At 37.4% G+C, this 25,856-nt stretch overlaps 1 protein-coding gene across 3 annotated transcripts in view; it reads right to left on the bottom strand.

Moving 5' to 3' along the window:
- Positions 1-25,856, bottom strand: part of LOC127672424 (zinc finger protein 431-like) — a 313,721-nt gene that overhangs the window by 265,568 nt on the left and 22,297 nt on the right. For 2 of the 3 annotated variants that reach the window (XM_052167581.1, XM_052167583.1), the window contains exons 2-5: positions 17,467-17,523; positions 16,080-16,206; positions 15,814-15,874; positions 12,053-13,881 (exon numbers count right to left, since the gene is read on the bottom strand). In XM_052167581.1, the coding sequence (XP_052023541.1) occupies positions 12,660-13,881; positions 15,814-15,874; positions 16,080-16,206; positions 17,467-17,523 (1,467 nt within the window). In that variant the 3' untranslated portion in view covers positions 12,053-12,659. Of the gene's footprint in view, positions 1-12,052; positions 13,882-15,813; positions 15,875-16,079; positions 16,207-17,466; positions 17,524-25,856 lie in introns of those variants that run through there. The other variant, XM_052167584.1, reaches the window with a different exon arrangement.

Below are 25,856 nucleotides of genomic sequence, written 5' to 3'. Positions count from 1 at the left end.
TTTAGCTATCCTGGGTTTTTTGTTATTCCAGATGAATTTGAGAATTGCTCTTTCTAGCTCTATGAAGAACTGAGTTGGAATTTTGATGGGGATTGCATTGAATCTGTAGATTGCTTTTGGCAAAATGGCCATTTTAACTATATTAATCCCGCCAATCCATGAGCATGGAAGATTTTTCCATTTTCTGAGGTTTTCTTCGTTTTCCTCCTTGAGAGATCTGAAGTTCTTGTCATATAGGTCTTTCACTTGTTTGGTTAAAGTCACCCCAAGATACTTTATGCTGTTTGTGGCTATTGTGAAGGGTGTCATTTCCCTAATTTCTTTCTCAGTCTGCTTATCCTTTGAGTATAGAAAGGCTACTGATTTGCTGGAGTTGATTTTGTAACCAGGCACCTTGCTGAAGTTGTTTATCAGCTGTAGGAGTTCTCTGGTAGAATTTTTTGGGTCACTTAAGTATACTATCATATCATCTGCAAATAGTGATAGTTTGACTTCTTCCTTTCCAGTTTGTATCCCCTTGATCTCCTTATGTTGTCTAATTGCTCTAGCTAGGACTTCAAGAACTATATTGAAAAGATATGAAGAGAGGGGGCAGCCTTGTCTAGTCCCTGATTTTAGTGGGATTGCTTCAAGTGTCTCTCCATTTAGTTTGATGTGGGTTATCGGTTTGCTGTATATTGCTTTTACTATGTTTAGATATGGGCCTTGAATTCCTGTCCTTTCCAAGACGTTTAGCATGAAAGGATGGTGTATTTTGTCAAATGCTTTTCAGCATCTAATGAAATGATCATGTGATTTTTTTCTTTGAGTTTGTTTATATAGTGGATAGCATTGATGGATTTCCATATATTGAACCATCACTGCATACCTGGGATGAAGCCTACTTGATCATAGTGGATGATCGTTTTGATGTGTTCTTGGATTTGGTGGGCAAGAATTTTATTGAGTATTTTGCATCGATATTCATAAGGGAAACTGGGCTGAAATTCTCTTTCTTAGTTGGATCTTTGTATGGTTTTGGTATAAGTGTAAATGTGGCTTCATAGAAGGAATTGGGTAGTGTTCCTTCTGTTTCTATTTGGTGGAATAGTTTGAAGAGTATTGGTGTTAAATCTTCTTTGAAGGTCTGATAGAATTCTGCACTAAAATCATCTGGTCCTGTACTGTTTTTTCTTTTTTTTTTTCTTTCTTTCTTTCCTTCTTTCCTTCTTTCTTTGTTTCTTTGTTTCTTTCTTTCTTTCTTTCTTTCTTTCTTTCTTTCTTTCTTTCTTTTTTTTTTTTTTTTTTTTTTGTCAGAAGACTTTCTATGACCCCTTCTATTTCTTTAGGGGTTATGGGTCTGTTTAGATAATCTATGTGATCCTGATTTAATTTTGGTATTTTGTATCTGTCTAAGAAATTGTCCATTTCCTCCAGATTCTTCAGTTGTGTTGAATACAGGCTTTTGTAGTAGGATCTGATGATTTTTTTAATTTCCTCAGTTTCTGTTGTTATATCTCCTTTTCCATTTCTAATTTTGTTAATTTGGATATTGTCTCTGTGCCCTTTGGTTAGTCTGGCTAAGGATTTATCTATCTTGTTGATTTTTTCAAAGAACCAGCTCCTGGTTTTGTTGATTCTTTGTATAGTTCTCTTAGTTTCTACTTGATTGATTTCCACTCGGAGTTTGATGATTTCCTGTCTTCTTCTCCTCCTGTGTGAATTAGCTTCTTTTTGTTCCAGGGCTTTCAGGTATGCCATTAAGCTTCTAGTGTATGCTCTCTCCAATTTCTTTTTGGAGGCACTCAAAGCTATGATTTTTTCCTCTTAGCACTGCTTTCATTGTGTCCCATAGGTTTGGGTATGTTGTGCCTTCATTTTGTTAAATTCTAAAAAATCTTTGATTTCTTTCTTTATTTCTTCTTTGACCAAGGTATCATTGAGTAGAGTATTATTCAGTTTCCATGTGTATGTGGGCTTTCTGTTGTTTTTATTGTTATTAAAGACCACTTTTATTCCATAGTGATCTGATAAGAGGCATGGGATTATTTCAATCTTCTTATATTTGTTGAGGTCTGTCTTGTGACCAACTATATGATCAATTTTGGAGAAGGTACCATGAGATGCTGAGAAAAGGGTATATTCTATTGCTTTGGGATGAAAAGTTCTATATATATATATATATATATATATATCTGTTAAATCCAATTGGTCCAAAGTTTCAATTAGTTTCACTGTCTCCTTGTTTAGTTTGTTTTCCTGATCAGTCCATTGAGGAGAGTGGAGTGTTGAGGTCACCCACGATTATTGTGTTAGGTGCAATGTGTGCTTTGAGCTTTAGTAAAGTTTCTTTTATGAATTAGGGTGCCCTTGCATTTGGAACATAGATGCTCAGGATTGAGAGTTCTTCTTGTTCAATTTTTCCCTTGACAAGCAAGATGTGTCCATCTCTTTTGATGACATTAGGTTGAAAGTCCATTTTATCTGATATTAGAATGGCAACTCCAGCTTGTTTCCTGAGACCATTTGCTTGTAGAATTGTCTTCCAGCCTTTTACTCTAAGGTAGTGTTTGTCTTTGACACTGAGGTGTGTTCCCTGTATGCTGCAAAATGTAGGTTCCTGTTTACGTATCCAGTCTGTTAGTCTGTGTCTTTTTATTGGGGAATTGAGTCCATTAATGTTAAGAGATATTAAGGAGTAGTGGTTATTGCTTCCTATCATTTTTGATGTTAATTTTATACTTGTGTGGTTATCTTCTTTTGGGTTTGATGAAAGAAGTTTAATATACTGCTTTTTCCAGGGTATAGTCTCCCTAGATGTAATGGTGTTCTCCCCCTATTATCCTTTGTAGGGCTGGGTTTGGAAAAATATTGTGTAAATTTGGTTTTGTCATGGAATATCTTGGTTTCTCCATCTATAGTGATTGAGAGTTTTGCTGGGTATAGTAGTCTTGGCTGGCATTTGTGTTCTCTTAGAGTCTGCATGAGCTCCGCCCAGGATATTCTAGCTTTCATGATCTCTGGTGAGAAGTCTGGTGTAATTCTGATAGGTCTTCCTTTATATGTTACTTGTCCTTTTTCTCTTACTGCCCTAAGTATTCTTTCTTTGTTTAGTACATTTGGGGTTTTTATTATTATGTGACTGGAAGTATTTCTGTTCTGGTCCAGTCTGTTTGGAGTTCTGTATGCTTCTTGTATATTCATGGGCATCTATCTCTTCAGGTTAGGGACGTTTTCTTCCATAATTTTGTTGAAGATATTTGCTGGCCCTTTAAATTGTAAATCTTCACTCCCATCAATGCCTATAATCCTTAGGCTTGGTCTTCTCATTGTGTCCTGGATTTTCTGGATGTTTTGGGTTACAAGCTTTTTGCATTTTGCATTTCCTTTGACTGTTGAGTCCATGGTTTCTATGGTATCTTCGGCATCTGAGATTCTTTCTTCTATCTCTTGTATTCTGTTGTTGATATTTGCATCTATGATTTTTCCCCAAGGTTTTCTGTCTCCAAAGTTGTCTCCCTTTGTGATTTCTTAGTTGTTTCTACTTCTGTTTTTAGATCCTAGATGTTTTTGCTCAGTTCCTTCTCTTGCGTTTTTGTGTTTTCCTGTAATTCTTTGAGAGATTTTTGTGTTTCTTCTTTCATGACTTCTGCCTGTTGATCAAAGTTCTCCTGTATTTCTTTAAGTGATTTTTGCATTTCCTCCTTATTGGCTACTAACTTATGACCCATATTCTCCTAAATTTCTTTAAGTGATTTTTGTGTTTCCCTTATAAGGGCTTCTTGCTTTTGGTCATTTTTTCTCCTGAATTTCTTTAAGAGATTTATTTATGTCCTTCATGTGTTCCTCTAACAGTATCCTGACCAGTGATTTTAAATCCAACTCTTGTTTTTCTGGTGTGTTGGGGTATCCAGGACTAGCTGTTGATGGAGAATTGGGTTCAGATGCTGCCATAATGCCTTGGTTTATGTTAGTAACGTTCCTAAGTTTGCCTTTTGCCATCTAGATCTCACTGGTGTTAGATGGTCTTATTGTCACTGACTGATGCTTCAACCTCCTGGGGACCTTTAATGTTATTTCCACAACACTGGATGACTGGGTTTCTTCTGGCACAGATTGCTGATATGCTGCCTTCCTCTTTTGTGCCTTTGGAGCCCTGCTGAGTCTTGCCTCAAGCAATATTATACTTGGGTTGTCTCAGTGAACCAGGTGTTCCCTGACTGCTCTGTCTTGGAGCAAAGATGGTGGCAGAGAGTCACTCCCTCTGTTGATCCTCACGTAGGACACAGGCCCCAAGACAGCCTGGCTGGCAAATGAACTGCCTATGTGCTCAGGTCCTAGTCACAGGCAGACCCCTGGCGGTTTGCATCCCTAGAGATCTTAAGCTCAGAATAATTCAGTACTGAGCAATGCCTTTCTGCCCTGGCAGGCAGCCAAGATGGTAGCGGGGGATTCACTCCCTCTGCTGCTCTCTATGTAGGACACAGGACCCAACACTGGCTGGTTGGCAGACGAACTGCCTATGAACTCAGGTCCTAGGCACAGGCAGACCCCTGGCAGTTTGCACCCCCAGAGATCTTAAGCTCAGGATAATACAGTACCTAGTGATGCTTTTTGGCCCCTGCAGGTAGCGAAGATGGCTGCGGGGATTCACTCCCTCTGCTGCTCCATTCAGTTCTTCAGAATCTGGATTCTTAACTCAGAATATTGCATCTCTATGGGCTGCCATTTTAATTGCCCAAGTCTTTGTGGATTTTCCTCATCTGGAACTATCTTTTCTGCCATGGTTGTAGGTTCAAGAGTGGATTTTTTGAAGATTTTTATTCTTATTAAATGAATCCTCTAATCTCTGTCCTATGGCCTACAATCTAGCATTTGATATTTTAGTCTTTGCCTTTTCTAAGTGTGTTTTATTCTGATCTCTCTTTAAAAGGACATGTAAAGTTGTAATCATTACTCAACATATCATTATTTTTATGTGGACAGTCAAAACAAAACTATTTGGAGCCCAAGTGTCTTTTTCTACTGTGTTTTCCATTTTTAATATAAAAATATTTCCTTTTAAAGTCTCTCCATCCTTTGGAAACTTCATTTTATTTTTCTATTTCTCTATTATGGACACTTTCTCATTTCTTTGGAGACTTTATTTTCTATGGGTATTTCTCTCATTGTTTCCTAAGCTTAATGTCTTTTTGTGTATTGAATTTTCTCTAAAATCTTTTGTCTGGGGAAATATTTTTAATATTATTCATCTCTCTCTTGAAATATTTCATTGGATCATTTTCAACTAAATATTTATATGTTTACTATTTAATACTGTTTTTAAACTTATACATATGGCCTGAGAGAGACTGCAGGTCACCAGCTGAGTTAGCTCAGGGGCCTCTCATTCAAAAAGCTGTGCCTAGAAACTGAATTGAGGAGCTAGTAGAAGAGCGAACTTTTCTATTCAGAAGTTTGAGCCTCCTCAGTCATGCCACGGAGCTAGGAAATGTTTATTTTGCCCTTCTATGTATTTACTGGTTCCACATGTTATGGTGGTTGGCTTTGCCCCCTCGGGTTGGTCTAGTAGGCAGCCCTTGCTGGTTTTATGACATGGAGCAGCTGCTCGTCCTTTGGCTTCCACCCACTCTTAGGTGGTTCCAGGCCTTAGGGAGCAGGTTCCTGGCTATTGCAGGCTTCTCCCACAGGCAGTCATTGGTTTCTCAGGAGTCCAGACTGTTCAGTCACTCTGTCCTACCTGGGAAGTACACTAAACCTCTGGGTTGAGAGACTGCAGGCCGCTAGCTGAGTTAGCTCACGGGCCTCAAGTTAAAAGAGCTGTGACTAGCAATTGAATTGTGGGGCCAGAAGAGCTAGCTTTTCTACAAAGAAGGATTGCTTGTTTGTTTTAAGAGATGTCTTTTGCACAGCCTCTAGAGTTTCCCACTCCTTGGCTAAAACACTGTCTTTTACTCAAGAGTTCTCAGACTCTAAGCTAGGATCTTATGTTTGGAATCTCTGCCCCACGTAGGGCACCATTTGTAGCCATAAGCTTTTCTAGCCAGCGCCTTTGTTCCAGAATAAATGCCTAAACTATAAGCTTTAGCTCATTCCATAATTATCTTACAGCTTATATAACCTGTTTATTCTAGTCTGTTTGACACATGGGTAGTTACCTCTCCTCAATTTCACGAGTCTATTTCCTCCAAACCCAGGTGGAATCTCCCACATATGTCTAATACTTAGAGTTCCAATCTCTATCAGATGTCCCACCTTCTTTTTCCTGCCTCAGTTAATAGGCCATCATGTGTTGATTAGCAGGCAATGTTTCTACACAGTACATAAGGAAAAGAATATAGATGTTCCATTATTCTTCTGTCTCCTATCATATGATGATGATAACGTCTCTGTTCAATATTTGTTGAAGGATTCACTGAATCTCCTCCGTGAAAACTCTCCACATTGTTTATTTTCATTGTAAGCATAATTCTCCTAAGGTGAGTAAAAATAACAAAAAGTATTATTAAAACCAGTCAGATTATATTGGGATAATTCCCATTAACTCAAGATATACTCTTTCCTTTTGGAATTTTTTGAAACAGGATGTCTCTATAGTGCTGTGGCTGTCCTAGAACTCACTATGAGGACTAATGTGGCCTCAAACTCAAAGAAATTGGCCTGCCACTGTCTCCCAGGTGCTAGGATTACAGGGATGCACCTCTAAGACCAGCTTATGATTTTAAAAATTACTTTTGAACCAGAGAATAAAAGGATAAAATAAGATTTGAAAAGAAACCATCATTGATTGAATGAACAGTAATACTTCTTGAAATTCTACAATAATCATTTAAACTGGCAAGTCATTTCATATGTACTCAATAATTGGGTTATTTTCCTTGCATTGATAATTTCATTCATTTACAAATGTTTAAAATGTGCTTGTGTGCACACACTTGTCCCATGGTGCTCATGTGGCATGGAGAGAACAACTTCTTGGTGTCTACTATCTACTTCACCTATGTGAGTTCTAGAGATGAAATCCAGGGAGTCATTTGAGTTTAAAAATCATTTATGTATGAGCTGGTGTGTGGCTATACATATGCTACAGCACAAGTGTAGAAATAAGAGAATGATTTGTAGGACTTATATTAGTCTCCCAAAGACTGAATTCAGGTCATGAGGCTTAGCAGCAGGCAACTTTACCTACTGAAATCATTTTCTAGCATTCATTTTTAGTTCTGAGAAAATGAGTAAACACTGAGAAAACAAGTGTTTATTACTCAGAAAATGAACACATTCTCAAAAAAAAGAGTATATTATTTTCATTTGCAAATAGGATTATTCAGTTTCTCCTGTTTTCCTTGATTCTTAGATGACAATATGCTTATAATCTGAAAATGAAACAATATTTTACTGATATGTTGCTTTAACTAATCTTATCTGAACATCAGTGAGATCATTCAGTGAGAAGTCTGTGGTGTTCAAAGCTGGCATCCTAACACTGATCATCATATAAGGATGGTCACAGTAGACCCCACATAGTTGCCTTCTTCTATTCTCCACCTGTCATGGCCCAAAAATCCATAATTGCATTTTACACACACACACACACACACACACACACACACACACAGAGAGAGAGGGGGGGGGAATGTTTTTAAAAATCTCATGGCTCTTGAATTATATAACATCTCTAGATAATTGGATTAGAAGGTATTACTTCAAAATGAAGTGCCAAATAGTAACTACTGAGGACATGAAGCACAGAGCATCCAGTAAGATATACATATCCACAGCACATCAGACTATGTTGTGAGATATACAGATGACTGCTGATTATCCTACTTTATTACATCTCTAACCCATAGATGAAAATGCTACTTTGGATACACATATGAGGCTATAGTTTTTCTTAGATTCCCTTCTATTAAGCATTTCATTCCTACCATTGTTTAAAAAAAAGAGTTGATAAATCAAGAAACATTGGTGGTACATCTACTACTCTTGGACTTGTACCCAGAAGACTGGTACATAAGAATCAAGAATTCAAATACAGCCTTGACTAACTACTGGCATCCGAACCAGGCTTGATGACAAACATGACCTCAAAGGACTTTGTAAAAACAGGAAAAACTAAATAAAAAACAACCACTCATAACCCTTTCATAGACACCCTAACTTGAAAAGTGTATTTCTCAGCCGGGCAGTGGTGGCATGCACCTGTAATCCCAGCACTCTGGGAGGCAGAGGCACGTGGATTTCTGAGTTCAAGGCCAGCCTGGTCTACAGAGTGAGTGCCAGGGCTATACAGAGAAACCCTGTCTCAAAAAAAAAAAAAAAGTGTATTTCTCTTGTATGAGTTCTTTATTTCCTTGCATCACAGTGATATATAAAGTTTTAAAAATATTTACAGGGTTAAAGAAATGGCCAAGAAGTGAAGACAAGTTCATTCCCAGGATCAAGGTCATGTTTTTGACAAATCCCTGTAATTCCTGCTACAAGAAGATCCCAGGGAATCAACACACACACACACACATACACACACATACACACACACATACATGCATGCACATACATGTGTACACACACACAGACCACATAAATGAAAAGAAAAATTTTAAACAAATAATTTTTACTCATGAATGTTTTTCTTATGTAAGCATTCATTCCTTTAACTCTGGTGTTAAGGCACCTGAAAGGTTACCTAGTTTTTCTTCATCATGAATGGTAACAGAATGCAAGTACATAGGCGTGAAGTTAGAGAAATAAATGCTGCTCAGTTGGTACTGTTTTGGGGGAAGATTTAAGAAATGCTGCCCTATGGAAAGAAATACATCACTTGTGATGGGCTTGAGAGTTTAGATATGCACACTATTTCTAGGTCTGACTCTAATTCATGCCACATACTGAGGATGTGAGGTATAAGCCTCCTCTTTAAGCTGTCATGTGCGAAACTTGTTACACTGCCACTTTCGAGGTGATCCCATTGTCCCCTGGAACCATAAGAAAAATTAAACATTTTTATAAGTTGTCCTAGGCATTGTTTTATTACAGCAACAGAAAAGGCACAAATACACACCCATAAACTTTTACATCTGGATGACTTATTTCATGTAATTGAATTGTGAAATCAAAATGGCTATCCTATCATTTAGATTCATACAGTTATTGTGCATATGAATTTACAAGTACAAACAAAATAAAGAGGAACATCATAATGCTTGGATTGTTGGCATTTATCAGATGTTTTCTCCAGAATAATCTTATACAACCTAAGTATGTTGACTAAAGTTCTTATAAAATCCATAATAGACCCCCTACAGTATTAATTCTTTCAGGTCCCTAAACACTACTATGATGTATAAAGCTTTAAAAATATTGATTACACATTAAGGGTTTTGATATTGAATAAAGATACCATGAAATGCAAACCTTTACCACACTGACTACATTTATAGGGTTTCTCTGCAGTATGACTTTTTCTCATGATTTCTGCTACATGAACTACTACTACAATTATAGGCTTTACTACATTGCTTACATTCATAGGGTTTCTCTCCAGTAGGTATTCTTTTATCTAGCCATAAATAACTGTGTCATTAAAAGGCTTTATCACATTGATTACATTTGTCGGGTTTCTCTCCAGGATATGTTCTTTCATATACTTGTAAATAACTGTTCTGAGAAAAGGCTTCCAACTACTGACTCCATTTATAGAGTTTCTCTTCTTTATGTATTCAAAGATGACTGCAATATGCAAATGCTGTGAACAAGTTAAAAGAAAATTGGCCAAAGTACAGCCATTTTGTTATCAGATTTCATTTAATCACATAGTGAAACTAAATTCAAGTTTCCAGAACATAAGGCAGCTGGAGACTTCCTAATTACTGATAAGCTTCCATTATTCATTTTTGTTCCCCAAAACATCATAACTGTTCCTAACCATGGTCCTTATTTTCCAAAATATATTGACTGTTTCTAACAACAGCTTCTGTTACACATCTTTTTTTTTTCAAGGTAATCTATTTATTGCATCTTTAGATTGCATTTTTTTAATATTTTTTTAAATTTTTTTATTCGTTATAATTTATTTACATTTCAAATTATTTCCCCTTTTCTAGCCCCCCACTCCCCGAAAGTCCCGTAAGCCCCCTTCTCTTCCCCTGTCCTCCCACCCACCCCTTCCCACTTCCCCGTTCTGGTTTTGCTGAATACTGCTTCACTGAGTCTTTCCAGAACCAGGGGCCACTCCTCCTTTCTTCTTGTACCTCATTTGATGTGTGGATTATGTTTTGGGTATTCCAGTTTTCTAGGTTAATATCCACTTATTAGTGAGTGCATACCATGATTCACCTTTTGAGTCTGGGTTACCTCACTTAGTATGATGTTCTCTAGCTCCATCCATTTGCCTAAGAATTTCATGAATTCATTGTTTCTAATGGCTGAATAGTACTCCATTGTGTAGATATATCACATTTTTTGCATCCATTCTTCTGTTGAGGGATACCTGGGTTCTTTCCAGCTTCTGGCAATTATAAATAGGGCTGCTATGAACATAGTAGAGCATGTATCCTTATTACATGGTGGGGAATCCTCTGGGTATATGTCCAGGAGTGGTATAGCAGGATCTTCTGGAAGTGAGGTGCCCAGTTTTCGGAGGAACCGCCAGACTGATTTCCAGAGTGGTTGTACCAATTTGCAACCCCACCAGCAGTGGAGGAGTGTTCCTCTTTCTCCACACCCTCTCCAACACCTGCTGTCTCCTGAATTTTTAATCTTAGCCATTCTGACTGGTGTAAGATGAAATCTCAGGGTTGTTTTGATTTGCATTTCCCTAATGACTAATGAAGTTGAGCATTTTTTAAGATGCTTCTCCGCCATCCGAAGTTCTTCAGGTGAGAATTCTTTGTTTAACTCTGTACCCCATTTTTTAATAGGGTTGTTCGGTTTTCTGGAGTCTAACTTCTTGAGTTCTTTATATATATTGGATATTAGCCCTCTATCTGATGTAGGATTGGTGAAGATCTTTTCCCAATTTGTCGTTTGCCTTACAGAAACTTTGTAATTTTATGAGGTCCCATTTGTCAATTCTTGCTCTTAGAGCATACGCTATTGGTGTTCTGTTCAGAAACTTTCTCCCTGTACCAATGTCCTCAAGGGTCTTCCCCAGTTTCTTTTCTATTAGCTTCAGAGTGTCTGGCTTTATGTGGAGGTCCTTGATCCATTTGGATTTGAGCTTAGTACAAGGAGACAAGGATGAATCAATTTGCATTCTTCTGCATGCTGACCTCCAGTTGAACTAGCACCATTTGTTGAAAAGGCTATCTTTTTTCCATTGGATGTTTTCAGCCTCTTTGTTGAGGATCAAGTGACCATAGGTGCGTGGGTTCATTTCTGGATCTTCAATCCTGTTCCAATGATCCTCCTGCCTGTCACTGTACCAATACCATGCAGTTTTTAACACTATTGCTCTGTAGTATTGCTTGAGGTCAGGGATACTGATTCCCCCAGATTTTCTTTTGTTGCTGAGAATAGTTTTAACTATCCTGGGTTTTTTGTTGTTCCAGATGAATTTGATAATTGCTCTTTCTAACTCTGTGAAGAACTGAGTTGAGATTTTGATGGGTATTGCATTGAATCTGTATATTGCTTTTGGCAAAATGGCCATTTTAACTATATTGGTTCTACCGATCCATGAGCATGGGAGGGTTTCCCATTTTTTGAGGTCTTCTTCCATTTCCTTCTTCAGAGTCTTGAAGTTCTTGTCATACAGATCTTTCACATGTTTGGTAAGAGTCACCCCAAGATACTTTATACTGTTTGTGTCTATTGTGAAGGGGGTCATTTCCCTAATTTCTTTCTCAACCTGCTTATCCTTTGAGTATAGGAAGGCCACTGATTTGCTTGTGTTGATTTTATAACCTGCCACTTTGCTGAAGTTGTTTATCAGCTGTAGGAGCTCTCTAGTGGAGTTTTTTGGGTCACTTAGGTAGACTATCATGTCGTCTGCAAATAATGATAGTTTGACTTCTTCCTTTCCAATTTGTATCCCTTTGACCTCCTTATGTTGTCAAATTGCCCGAGCTAGTACCTCAAGTACAATATTGAAAAGATAAGGAGAAAGGGGGCAGCCTTGTCTGGTCCCTGATTTCAGCTGTTACACATCTTTTGTTACCCAAAACACAATGCCTGTTTCTAACCACAAAGAGAAAATGGATATAATTTTTAGACTGTAAAAACCTACATTCTGCATCAGTTGACAAAGATCAACTACATAAGGAACAAGTCCTATATCTGATTGGTAGGAAAACATTGCTATAGCTTGGCACAAATGTTTGTGGTTTTCAAGCTTTAAACCCCGGTACATTTCTGGCTCAGGGTTCAAGTTCAGCTCCTAAGTATATTCTATGGTACTGATTGATCAGTAATGGCTTGATTATAATAAACTGTCATCAGCATTAATGTGGTCTTTTAGTTGTGTTGGGTCTAAGTGGGCCCCATAACACAAAGACTTTACCATATTGCCTACATTCATAAAATTTCTCTCCAGCATGTGTACTTTTATGATGACAAAGACTATAAAACCACGCAAAACCTTCACCATATTAAATATATTCTTGAGGTTTTTCTCTAGTATGAATTCATTTGTGCCTTTGAAGATTACTGTGGCATACAAAGGCTTTACCACATTGCTTATATTAATAAGGTTTCTCTCCAATATGTGTTCTTTCATGCCTCTGAAGATGACTGTGATATCCAAAGGCTTTGCCACACTGGTTACATTCATAAGGCTTCACTCCAGTATGTGTTCTTTTATGCACTCGTAGACTACTGTCATATGGAAAGGCTTTACCACATTTATTACATTCATAGGGTTTCTCTCCAGTATGTGTTATTTTATGTATTCGGAGACTATTGGACTGTGAAAAGATTTTACCACATTGATTACATCTGAAGGGTTTCTCTCCGGTATGTGTTCTTTTATGTATTCGGAGACGATTATGATGTGCAAAGGTTTTAAGACACTGATTGCATTCATAGGGTTTCTCTCCAGTATGTATTCTTTTATGTTTTTGGAAAGTACTGGGACATGCAAAGGTTTTACCACATTGATTACATTCGTGGGGCTTCTCTCCAGTGTGTGTTCTTTTATGTATTCGGAGTTGACTGTGTACTTTAAAGGTTTTACCACACTGGTTACATTCAAAGGGTTTCTCTCCAGTATGTGTTCTTTCATGTATTCGGAGAGTATCGTGGTCTGAAAATGCTTTATCACATTGATTACATTCATAGGGTTTCTCTCCAGTATGTGTTCTTTTATGTCTTTTAAGATGACTGTGACTTACAAAGCCTTTACCACATTGATTACATTTGTAGGGTTTCTCTCCAGTATGTGTTCTTCCATGCATTCGGAGACTGCTGAGACATGCAAAAGCTTTGCCACACTGATTACATTCATACGGTTTCTCTCCAGTGTGTATTCTTTTATGTATTTTTATATAAGAGTGATGTGAAAAGGCTTTATCACATTCATTACATTTGTAAGTTTTGTAAGTTTTCTCTCTGATATGAGTTCGTTCATGATTTTTAAGACTAATATTGCGTGCAAAGGCTTTACCACATTGATTACATTCATAGGGTTTCTCTTCTGCATGGGTTCCTCTATGTCGTTGGAGAGTATTATGCTCTGAAAAAGCTTTACCACACTGAATACATTTATAAAGTTTCTCTGCAGTATGTATTCCTTTATGTATTCGAAGATGGCAGTGATATGCAAAGACTTTACCACATGGCTTACATTCATAAAATTTCTCTCCAGTATGAATTCTTTTATGTATTTGGAGACTACTGTGATATATAAAGGCTTCACCATACTTAATATCTTCATAGGTTTTCTCTCCAGTATGACTTCTTTCAGGTCTGTAAAGATAATTGGCATATGTGAAACCTTTAACACATTCATTATACCAATTAATCTTTTTATCTTTTGCAATCTGGTCTAATTGTAAAGAAGAATCAAATCTTAACATCTTATCACTTTGTTTAATGTACCCCTTCATTATGCATTGTTTTGCATCTTTGAAGTTACCTATGATAGTAAGAACATTCACTACATGGCTTACATTTATAGGATCCTTTTTCTCTATAATGGTTCTCACATATTTGAAGAGAACAGTAAGAACTCAGAACATTACTACCCTGAATGCATTCATAAATTTTCCTATAGTGTGAGTCATACTACATTTGCCAAATAAAGCAGAACAAACAGAAGAACTTCCACATTTCTAATACTTATAGGGATCTTCTGAAGTTTGTGGTTGTATTCCCAATGAGCTTGGAAAACCAATTGTAAACTTGTATCACATTCAGAAAATGTACTCATAGTGTGGACTACTGAGAGGACTAAGTCAGGCAACTCCATGACAGGCTCCAAACCAACAGTTTGCAAGACCAGGCCTAAGTTTCTGTTCCCCAAACTGAACATGTCTGGGCAAGTCAGTTACTAGAAAAATCATAGCCTCCATGGGCAGCCAATAATGAGCTGCCTCATCATCTGGCTGGAGGTAAAAACAGATAGTCATGGAAGTCAACAACCATTTCTAGGCTCCCCTGGAAAGTCTCTGGAGCTCTAGGCAGTCCTGGAGACATGCATACCCCTGGAAATACAGACAAACAATCCGGATAAAGGTCACCTACTCCTCCCTGAAATTCCCCAAATTGCCTTTAAACTAAGCCTGTGAAGCTCACATCTCTATCTTCCATCCTGATGAAGAGTAGACCCCTGCATACTGGATTTTTGCAGAATACACACTCTGCTTTTGCATACTATTTGAGTCTGTGGTATTGTTCTTTGGCCAATCAAAGACCCTTATACCACTACGTATTTTTTAATTATTTTTGGAGAGTGAAATACATTGCTTCCTTCAATATCTCTATTCCCACGCAACTTGTATCCATTGTGACACATGATATATCCATTGAAAGAATAAGAAATGAAAGATCTCCACATTGCATTTCCACAGTTTTGACTTTTTGTTCCTCATTGACATGTAGAATAAGATTAATTTTCTCCACAACAACATTCTTGACTCTCATAAACTGTCCCTCTGACCAACCTTGTGAAGTTACTACAGGCATAAGAGTAATACCAGCTTTAATATGGACTATTTGTTTATAGAAGGTTTTGGACATATACTTATTACCTATTCAATGTGGATACCTTTTACAATATCTGAGTATTACAAGACCAAACAAATTGGCAGTTTTGTAGCATAGACCTAATGGGGTTATGATTTAAATGGTAATGTCTACTAAGGTATTGTTTCCTTCAATTCTTTCTTAGAGGAATAGTGTGCAAACACAAATCAGATACCTGACACTGGGATACATGATGTCATGATTTGAATATTCTTGGCCTAGGATGTGGCACTATTTGGAGGTGTGATCTTGTAGGAGTAGGTGTGTCACTGTGGGCATGGGCTTTAAGATCTTCATCCTAGCTGCCTGGAAGTCAGCAGCAGCCTTCAGATGAAGATGTAGAACTCTCAGCTCTGCCTGCACCATGCCTGCCTGGATGCTGCCATGCTCCAGCCTTGATGATAATGAACTGAACCTCTGAACCTGTGAGCCAGCCCCAATTAAATGCTGTTGTTATAAGAGTTGTCTTGGTCATGGCATCTATTCACAGCAGTAAAATGTTGGCTAATACACATGGTTTGGTGAGAATTTCATAATCATTAATACAACTTAAAGCAGTGCTTTTTTAAAAAGTTGCTGTATTTAACACTTCTATGACACAGAAAAAAAATTTCTTCAAAGGCACAATTGTATTAGCTTGTACATGAAAATTACCTTCCATGTCTTCTAGAACTTTGAAAATGTTCTTCAATATTATGGTCTTCCAAAATGTAACCTAAAATATAGTATCAGAAAATGAATGCTAAATTATTGGAAATTAGGCCAAATTTAAGTTAGTATCTTCATTAAACCTTAGAACCATGCCTGATTTATTCACCTCATTCTTCCTCATTCTCAGCTGAAATTACAATAAAGAATCAGTAACAAAACAAAAAAGTTGTCCCTTATTTTAAAAAGTAAAAGGATATTTACTGTCATACCTGTAACAGTGAGATTCCAGTAGGTCTCCAGCATCACATCTTTGTAAAGACTCTTCTGGGAAGGATCCAACAAAGCCCACTCTTCTGAAGTGAAATTCACATGCACATCATCAAAGGTCACTGCATCCTAAAATATCCCAAATGTGTGTAAAACAAAAAAGGTTGTTTACTGGCAGCACTGTAAATGTATACTACATTAACATTATATTCTTATAATTCTGGTACTTGCAACACATAAATTGCAACACACATTTACATATAATGTCAATGTATACTACATTGACATTATATTCTTATAATTCTGGTACTTGCAACATAATACAGATGTTATAATGGAATTGCCAAGTAATTTTAGAAGGAAATTGAGGAAGATAGTCACCCTTGTCATTTCTGTGCCTTTTGAATAAGAAAGATATAGTCTTAGAAATGCCTACTAACAGAGAGAGAGAGAAAGAAAGAGAGAGAGAGACAGAGACAGAGACAGAGAAAAGATCAACAGTAGTAAGTACATATCAGAAAAAATTATTTGACTAATTATTAAGAACAATAAAGATGGGTAAGCTGTACCTATTTGCTCATGCCTTTAATATGAGCAATCAAGAGCCAGAGGCAGAAGTATCTCATTGAGCTGGATGTCAGCCTAGTCCATGTAATGAGATAGAGGACATCTAGAAATACATATTAAGACCCTGACACCCTTGCAAAAATCAATTAAACAAACAAATGGAAAGAATTCAGAGGTCTTTACTGAAGTTCCTGCAAAGATTTAAACTTGAATACAGTTCTGTATATTCATCTTCCTGAAACCTTAAGTGCCACAATTTAAACTGTAACATTAGTAAGATCTTATTAATAGGAAATGCATGTTTATATAGTTATAAATAAATGGATGAAATATTAGCAATACAAATGTTGATCATAAATAAGCACAAAGGGCGGGGGAGATGGCTTACCAGTGAAGTGCTCTCGCTAGTCTTTGCAAATAACTGCAATCAATTGCCAGTACTTACAAGGGGGCTAATATTATTCTAATTTCAGGAATTCTGAGGTCATGTTCTGACTACTATGAGGAATAGGCACAGGTGCATAATCATGAATAAATGCAAGATACTAATATTCATTTTTAAAAGTTCAAAGCAAACATGACAAGTAGGAATAATGTCACACATCTGCAGTCCAATGACTCAAAAGGCTCAGGTACTATTAACAGCAAGAGAGAATATATGCTATCTTGAAAAACAGAATATACTCTTGGTCAAACTTAAAATTTGAAAATGTTGGAGGAAGATCAGCACAACAGCATATGCTTGACTTGTGCAAAAACCAACATTCCAGAACCATCAGCCAATATATAAAACAAAAAGAAGAAAAAGTCAGGCAGGCTGACCTCCAGAACTCTTGAGCCAGGTGGATCTCTATGTTCGAAGTCTGCCTGGTCTGATTCCTACTTTGAGAACAGGGAAGGAAGGTTACACAGAGAAACTTTACCTTCAAAAATAAAAACGACAAAATTAAAAATATCAAAACATCTGGCTAGCAAAATAGCTTATTGTTGAATAGTAATTGCTTCTTATGCAAGTTAGTTGATTTAAAGTTATAGACTATTATGGCAAAGGCATGTCAGCATGAGAGGAAGGGGGGCTCATCAGTTTCCACACAACACAGTAGATATCAAGACAGGAACTGGGCTGAGTTTATAGATACTCAAATCTTACCCCCAATAAGGAATTTAGAATGGCTCCTACTACAAAAGCTTCTTCAACCCCCCAATCCCCATCCCCTACCCTGTCTCAAAAAAAAAAAAAAAAAAAAAAAAAAACACAAAAGAGAGAGACAAGTACTCAAAGGCATCATGCTATCTGGGAGTGTTTTGATTCAATCTATTATATTCTGATTCTGGTCACTATAGGTTCATGATCATCCCATGATGAAAATAAATTTATCCTAACTTCAATGATCACCATATTTTGCAATAACTCATACACTGTTCAAATGTCCAGAGTTTCTTCTGATACTCAAGACAATCTCTTAATTGCCATATCTTATAAAATCAGAAAATAACACACAATGACACAGAATACCCCTTCTCCAATAAAAAGGAAATGTGTATGTAGTGAAGGAAGATTGAACCAAGGCAAGAAACTCAGCAGGGCAACACCATATCCTATAGCTCTGTTTCAGACACACAGGGCTTCACTTTCATGTCCCTATCCCTGCAACTTCTCATATTATCTCTAGGTTTGCTTACTTCCATTTCCTATATGCAGCTCTCCATGGCAGATGCCTTATAGCTTGGGTATCTCAACAGGTTGTGGTCTCAAAAGGTAACTGAGGATTCATCACCACAGCTTCATCCAGTGAATGTTTACAGTCTCTTCACTGGAGCTCTGACTTTGTCAAACATGGATGGAAGCAATCATGCTGAAGCGAAACCACAGAGGAAGAATTCTCAAAGAACCTTTGAGTTTCGCATCTTTCTTGTTTCCAAAACCAGGACAAGACTTCTAAATTGAAACAGACCCTGCCGCACTTGATCCACAGTTGCAGTAGATTTTAAATGAGTTCTTTCCTGGGACTAGGAATAACTATTCCTACTTCTTCCACTTATTTAATGATTAGTAGTATTACAATTAGAGCACATACTTGGACCTTCTCTTTAATGGTGATAATCTCCTTGAAAATTCTTGCTTCTGTTTCAACATTTTACTGCCATCTGAAACCACCTAATACTTAACAAAATATAAAATGCATTATTTCTGTTGCTTTTTACATCATAGTCCTGACTTGACTCATAGTAATAGCTATCCAACAGAATCAGTATTTTGTCTATGAAATCAGTCAATTATTTTTTAAGTCTGACTTATTCAGTTTCTCAGGGCATGGGCAGCTAAGAAAGATTTGGGGTCAAAATACCACACAAATGACCTTAAGCTAAATTTTTCATGGAGTCTATTTTTTTTCAATAAAATTTTATGACTTTGACTTCTTCTCAATACTTTCAATACTCCGATCTTCCAGGTCCTACATGAACAGCTGATTAAGCTCTGTGTACAGCTTTTTATGCCATTTGCCACCTTTATTTCTAATATTTTTCACATTCTTCCAAAAGACAATATTCCAAGTTTCTCTCCAGCAGCAAAATTACTTTTTACATATCATTTTGTTTCCATTGTTTTAACTTGTTACTCTGCTGCTATGATTGAATTCTCTAAGCAAAAGCGTCACGGGCAATAAACAGATTTTTTGGACAGTTCTATCCGATCAGTCCATCACTTAAGAGCCTAGAATAGAAACTCTTGCTAGAAAATGTGCAAACACTGTTTCCTGGCTTGGTTTCTCGCTTGGTCACTGTATCATGCTTAGGTAGCTTTCCTATCCAGCCCAGGCTCACTGGCTTATGGATATTGCCACCTTCAGTGGAAAAGCCTTTCTGCATCAATCATCAACCAACACAATCCCTCACAGATATAGCAACAAGCCATTCTGATGGGGGCACAGCTTCACATCTGAGGCTCCCTCAGATGACTGGAGATTCTGAAATATTGAAAAACTAAAGTTAATTAGGCCAAAGAGACAATAATATATGAGAAAGTTTTAAGCATACGCCACTCCTGGCAGACAGTTAGGTAGGCAGGCTGTCCAGAGATCTACCAGACTATCTGTTACTCCAGATCAAATATTCAAAGTTGCTGCAAGCACTGGACTAGAACACCAGAGGCAGCTTCCTCTCTCCCATGTCTAAACCTCAAGTAGATTGCTAAGATTATCTCTCCATACACTAGCCTCCAACACTAGCAAGCATTCCCCCTGAAACATAACCACCAACCAGATCAGTAAAAGAGACAACACTCAGCCAACACACTTTCAGAAAATTCAAAGAGCAAACAGAAACCCAGAGAAAAAAATACTCAAAGAAGACAAACACAGAAATCGGCACCTAGACCTATAATCACCACAATCTAAGATGTCTAGACACCAGAATAGGAGCATAATCAATAAAAGCCAGAGAAATATTTCACCAAAAGAGTCAAGTTATCATACCACAGTAGCTCCTGAATGTTCCCACATAGCTGAAAGCACAAGAAAAAGACCTTAAACCCAACTATATGAAAATTATAGGGATCCTTAAAGAGGAAATACATAAATTCGTTAAAGAAATAAAGGAAAACACAACCAAACAATAACAAACACTTGAAGGAAACACATAAAACAATTCAAGATCTAAAAACAGAAATGGAAGCAATAAAGAAAGGACAAACTGAGGGAATCCTGGAAATGAACATTTTAGCATGACAAAGATGTACTACAGAGGTGAAGTTCACCCACAGAATACAGATAAAAGAAAGAATCTTAGACACTGAAGATAAAAAGAAGGAATGGATACACCAGTCAAAGAAAATGTTAAATATAAAAATTCTATAGTCAAAACATCCAGGAACTGTGGCACATTATAAGAAGACAAAAACTATGAATAACGGGGGAAAAAAATACCAACTCAAAGATCCAGAAAATACTTTAAGCATATAAAGGCATCCCTACTAGAATTGTATCTGTCTTCTCAATGCAGATTCTAAAAATTAGAAGAGCTTGGGCACATGTGCTGCAGACTCTAAGAAACTACAGAAGCCAGCCCTGATACCCAGAAATTTTCAATCACCAAAGACAGTGAAAATAAGGCACTTTATGATAAAGTAAAATGTAACACTATCTGCAAATACATCCCCCTACACAAGGCAATAGAAGAAAAATATGTAACCCAAGAAGGTTAGTTATACAAACAAAAACACATGAAATAAATAATCTCATATTATCAACAAAACAAGGAGAAAAGAATTGTATACACACCACTACCACCACCACCACTGGGATACTTGGAATAATAAATCACTGCTCACTAATATCTCTCAATATCAATGATCTTAGTTTACTAATAAAAAGTCACAGCTAACAGAATGGATGCTAAAACAGAATCCAACCTCCTACTGTATAGAAGAAACATCAAGGATACCTCAAGGTAAAGGGTAGGAAAAAGATATTCTAAGAAAATGGAAGTATGAATCAAGCTGGTATAGCCATTTTAATATCTAACAAAATACACTTCAAACAAAAATTAATCAAAAAATACGGGAAGGAAAGTATATATTCTTCAAAATAAAAAAGTTCCAAGAACCTAACATTTCAATTCTTAACACCTGTGCCCCAAACATAATAGCACCCATTATTGTAAATGAAACACTTTTGCAGCTTAAATAACACACTGACCCTCATGCACTGGCAGTGGGAGACTTCAGTGTCTCACTCTCACCAGCAGATAGGTCTTCCAGTAATAAAACTAAATACAGAGACCAGGCCTGGTGGCACATACCTTTAATCCCTAAACCAGGAAGGCAGAGGCAGGTGGATCTCTTGAGTTCATGACCAACCTGGCCTACACAATAAGTTTCAGGATAGACTGGGCTATACAAAACAGCCCTGTCTCAAAAAATCAAAAGCAAAAACAGTAACAAATAAAAAGCAAAACAAAACAAAACAAAACAAAGCAAAACAACAGAAAGCTAAATAGAGAAACTGCCACACCACCTCCAGTAGCTGCTGTGTGACAAGTTTCACAAACGGAGGCCTTAGACTCCTGCAGGAGAAGGTCTCCTATAACCAGTGGTGGAACTCTCTAGCCTGAGAACAAGTTTAAGCCGTAGTTCTCATGGCAGTTTGCCTGCTTTGGTTTTCCCCCATTCTATCTCTATATTCATGAGATGTTCCTGATAGCCTGGGCAGAGAGTACCCAAGCGAGAAAGTTGAATGAAAGTTCATTCTTTGAAATATAGCCACTGGCCATGACCTCTTTTCTTAGAAGTTTAACGTTTTGCTTCATAATCAGTTACATAACTATAACATAATATGTTGTTAAAATAACCTCCCAACAATCTATGAATTTGTATGGCTATGTGTATAGATGAGGTTGGCTCTGACATTGTGGTATGGAAAGCATTGTTTAAGTATAGTTGTAAAGTGAATTTTGAGGAGCATTAAAGAGACAGAAACTAAATGTTACATAAGGATTACTCATGAAAATTCCTTAAAGTGATCAAGACCTAGGAGCCATAGCTAAGTGTTCTTGAGAACTTTGAACTCTTGAAAGTTTGTTATTAACTACAGGTTATTTTACATAAATTTATTCTGATCAAGGAATGTGATCCTCTAAATTCATACCTGATTGATTTTGTATCTTCTTGTGCCAGATCCTTATGATAATTGTTCTTTGTAATTGCTTCGCTGGATACATTTTGTAGAACTGTAATGCTAATTTTTTTCTGTATAAAAATCCTTGCTTGAGAGCCGCAAAAATACATTCAGATTCAAACCGCCTCAGTGTTTGTTTCTGTTTATCACTCGCTGAACCTGTGCCTTTCCTGAATACCAAAGCCCTGATTCTCCCTCGGTCATGACGCCCCCAGCTGGGTCAGTCCATGGCAAGAAATGTTTCAGCTAAATGATGTTAAAGACCAAATGAACCCAACTGATATTTATAGAAAATTTCACCCAAGAACAAAAGAATATGCCCTCTTCTCATGAACCTGTGGGATTTTCTCCAAAATTGATGACATACTTGAATACAGTGCAAGTCTCAATAGATACTAGAAAATTTAAATAATCTAAACCTGCATCCTAACAGACCACCATGTATTAAAGCTACACATCATCAACAGCACAAACAACAGAAAGCCTACTGATAGAAACTGAACAACTGGCAAGAAGGTACTCTACATGCTACAGAAAGAAAACCCTGAACCCCAATCCAGCTAGCCCCCTTCTCTAAAATCTGTCTTCCCTGCAAGATATGCAGAGGCATGGAGGCACCAAACCTGTTTGAGTGGTGAACCAATGTTTGGTTTTACTCGTGGCCCACACATGAGAGGAAATCCATGCCTTACACTACCTAGATAGCCAGCAATCTCAGAGTCTTAAATAGCAAGCACAGGGAGTGCATAGGAGTCTTAGGGTTTTACAGCTGTGAGCAGACACCATAACCAATGCAAGTCTTATAAAGAACATTTAATTGAGGCTTGATTATTGGTTCAGAGGTTCAGTCCATTATCATCAAGGTGGGAACAGGAGGAGGTAAGAATTCTACAGCTTCATCTGAAGGTTGCTAGCAGAATACTGGCTTCCAGGCAACAAGGATGAGGGACTTCCATTTAGGGAACCCACACCCACAGTGACACACCTACTCCAACAGGGCCACACCTTCAAATAGTGCCACTCCCTGGGCCAAGCATAGGCAAACCCAGACAATGGGTCTGCACCAGGTTTTCAGCTGATATGTTATAGACTGTCAGTTGGTGTTTGCGTGGGACTCCTCACAGTGGGAGCAAGTATAGATCTGACTTGGACACTTACTGTTTTGTTTTGTTTTTTTAACAGTTAATTCTTTTTGCATTAATTTACTTATTTATTCACTTTACACCTTGATCATAGATTCCCTTCTCCCTGTCCTGCCTCACACTGCCCATCCCACCATCCCCAAACCCCCTTTTCACCTCTGAAAAGGGAGCACTCCCTCTCAGGGAACCAGTCCAACTGGCATGTCTTCAGAGGATCTACAAGGATACAACTCGGGCACACATGCCTCCCTCCTCCACCAATCTTGGATCCTCAGGCTGTTTCTGTCAGTCTGGTGGTTTCACAGATAGAAGTCCTGAGAGGCTCCGCCCAGATGCTGACTGAAACAGCCAACAATGTCAACTAACCTTGGGGGTTCCCAGAGACTGAACGCTCACCTGCTTTTGAGACACTTTTCTGTTGGGCATCTGTGAGCTTAGCTCAACGCCCCCAGCTGAGCTGTTTTGAACAGGAAACATCCTGCAGAACATCCTGTGGAACATCCTGTGGCTTAATTTGATTCCTGTTTTCCCACCCAGTGTGGTAGGCCCTCCCAGGTGCCTAACCTATGGCTATAATTGTTTTTTTTCCTGCTGCTCTTTCTGGCCTCTGGTATATATTGCTGGTCCCTCAGTAAAGCTTTGGCATTCTCCTTACTGAATGACCTGAGTCTGTATCTTCTGGAAATCCCCCAGGCCTATGCCCAATACTTGGTACCCACGCAGGCACTGTCACTTTTCCTATTGGTTTACCTTTCTTCAGCCTCTACATTAGGTCTAATACTTGGTATTTTTGTATATTGTTTGGCCTTATTTGGCTGTACTCTCCCAGAGGCATTCTCTGAAGAGGAGGGGAAGTAGATCTGGGAGAGATGGGAGGTAGGCTAGACTTAGGAGAAGTGGAGGGAAGGAAAACTAGTCAAAATGTACAGTAATAAGAGAAGAATCCCTTCCAATTAAAAAACATTAATTCAATTTTCCCTAAATGAAAGTGCAGAGAATGGAAGCAATAATGAACAAAGAGAAGCAAAATCATGAAGACAGGGAAAGGATGATTCCGATAAAGGTCTCATCTGTTTGTGTAGATGATGACCATCACACAGGAGTTTATGACAAGTTCATTCTTGGGCCCTGTCTAGATTTGTGAAATCTAAAGCTTTGCATTCAGCAATATCAAATATATATCATGGAAGAAGCAAACACGGGTCATTTTCTTGTATCAGCTTTCAATAGTTTGGATGGTGGAATTACAGAGGTTACTATTCTTCAATCCTAAAACAGTATTCATATTTCTCTTTAAGGAAAACTAATGCTTGAAAAACTATTCACATAATAGAAATACATATATATTCTTACACACAATTGCTACAGAAATATATAATACACTAAACATATAAATGTTGTAAAACATATAAACATATACATCAAACATCAAATATATAATGCATTAGACATATAAACTGATATATAAAAATGTCAAATATTTAAACAAGTTCTCCAAAGCAAAAATAAGTGTTACCATCTAAGGTGGGTGATTTGACTAGAAGAAAACAGAGAAATCCATCACTTGTCTAAGACTATCACATTTTTGTTAAACTAAAAGTTTTTGTCATTATTTAAATTCAAACAAAACAAGTAGGTCCATTTCTTAACCCCATTTTTACTTTTTCAAGTATTATTACACATTGGCAGAAAGCTCTCATACCATCCAGATAAAGTGACTTTCTCTATTTTACAGTATACTAGAATAGCACATTACCTTCGCATCTCTCTTGCTACAAAAAGCTTGAAATTTAATTTTTCCTTTCCCTAATCAACTAAAAAATAGAAAAAAAAACCTATGAACTAGCTTTGACTAGATTCTATATTCTTTCTGCCCTTCATTTTATATGGCTACCTGAAGTACAGACAAAGTATAGGCTGAAATTCTCACATCCATCTGACAAATGAGAGTGTATTAAAGATAAAAATCAGATGGGACAAAGAAGTGGATTGATTGATACTGCAAGAGCTATAATTACATGCTGTTTTGTAACCCATAAAGCTCTGTGAGGTCTTTATAAGTGTATAATCCTTTAACCATTGCTATTTGTCTTCTTTCACTTAGCACAATGTCCTTCTGAGGCACCGAGCTTGTCTTGAAAAAAAAAATGAGCATTTAAGTTATTTTATGGTTTAGGCCACAATGAATATAACGGCAATGAGAATAAGAATTCTAATACTTCTTAAAATTAATTTCAAATGCATGGAAAATACACTGAGAATATTAGTGAGATCCAGTGCAATTTTGTTATTTTTATGAGAACTCTGTATACTGTAGATACACATAAACAGAGTCAGAACGTGTTTGTGGTAATGGGGTATTGTGAGTGTAGGTAATATATCAAACTGCAGCATA

Source organism: Apodemus sylvaticus, chromosome 22, assembly GCF_947179515.1.
Source record: "Apodemus sylvaticus chromosome 22, mApoSyl1.1, whole genome shotgun sequence".
Lineage (NCBI taxonomy): Eukaryota > Metazoa > Chordata > Mammalia > Rodentia > Muridae > Apodemus > Apodemus sylvaticus.
This window is presented reverse-complemented; position numbering and strand designations above follow the sequence as displayed.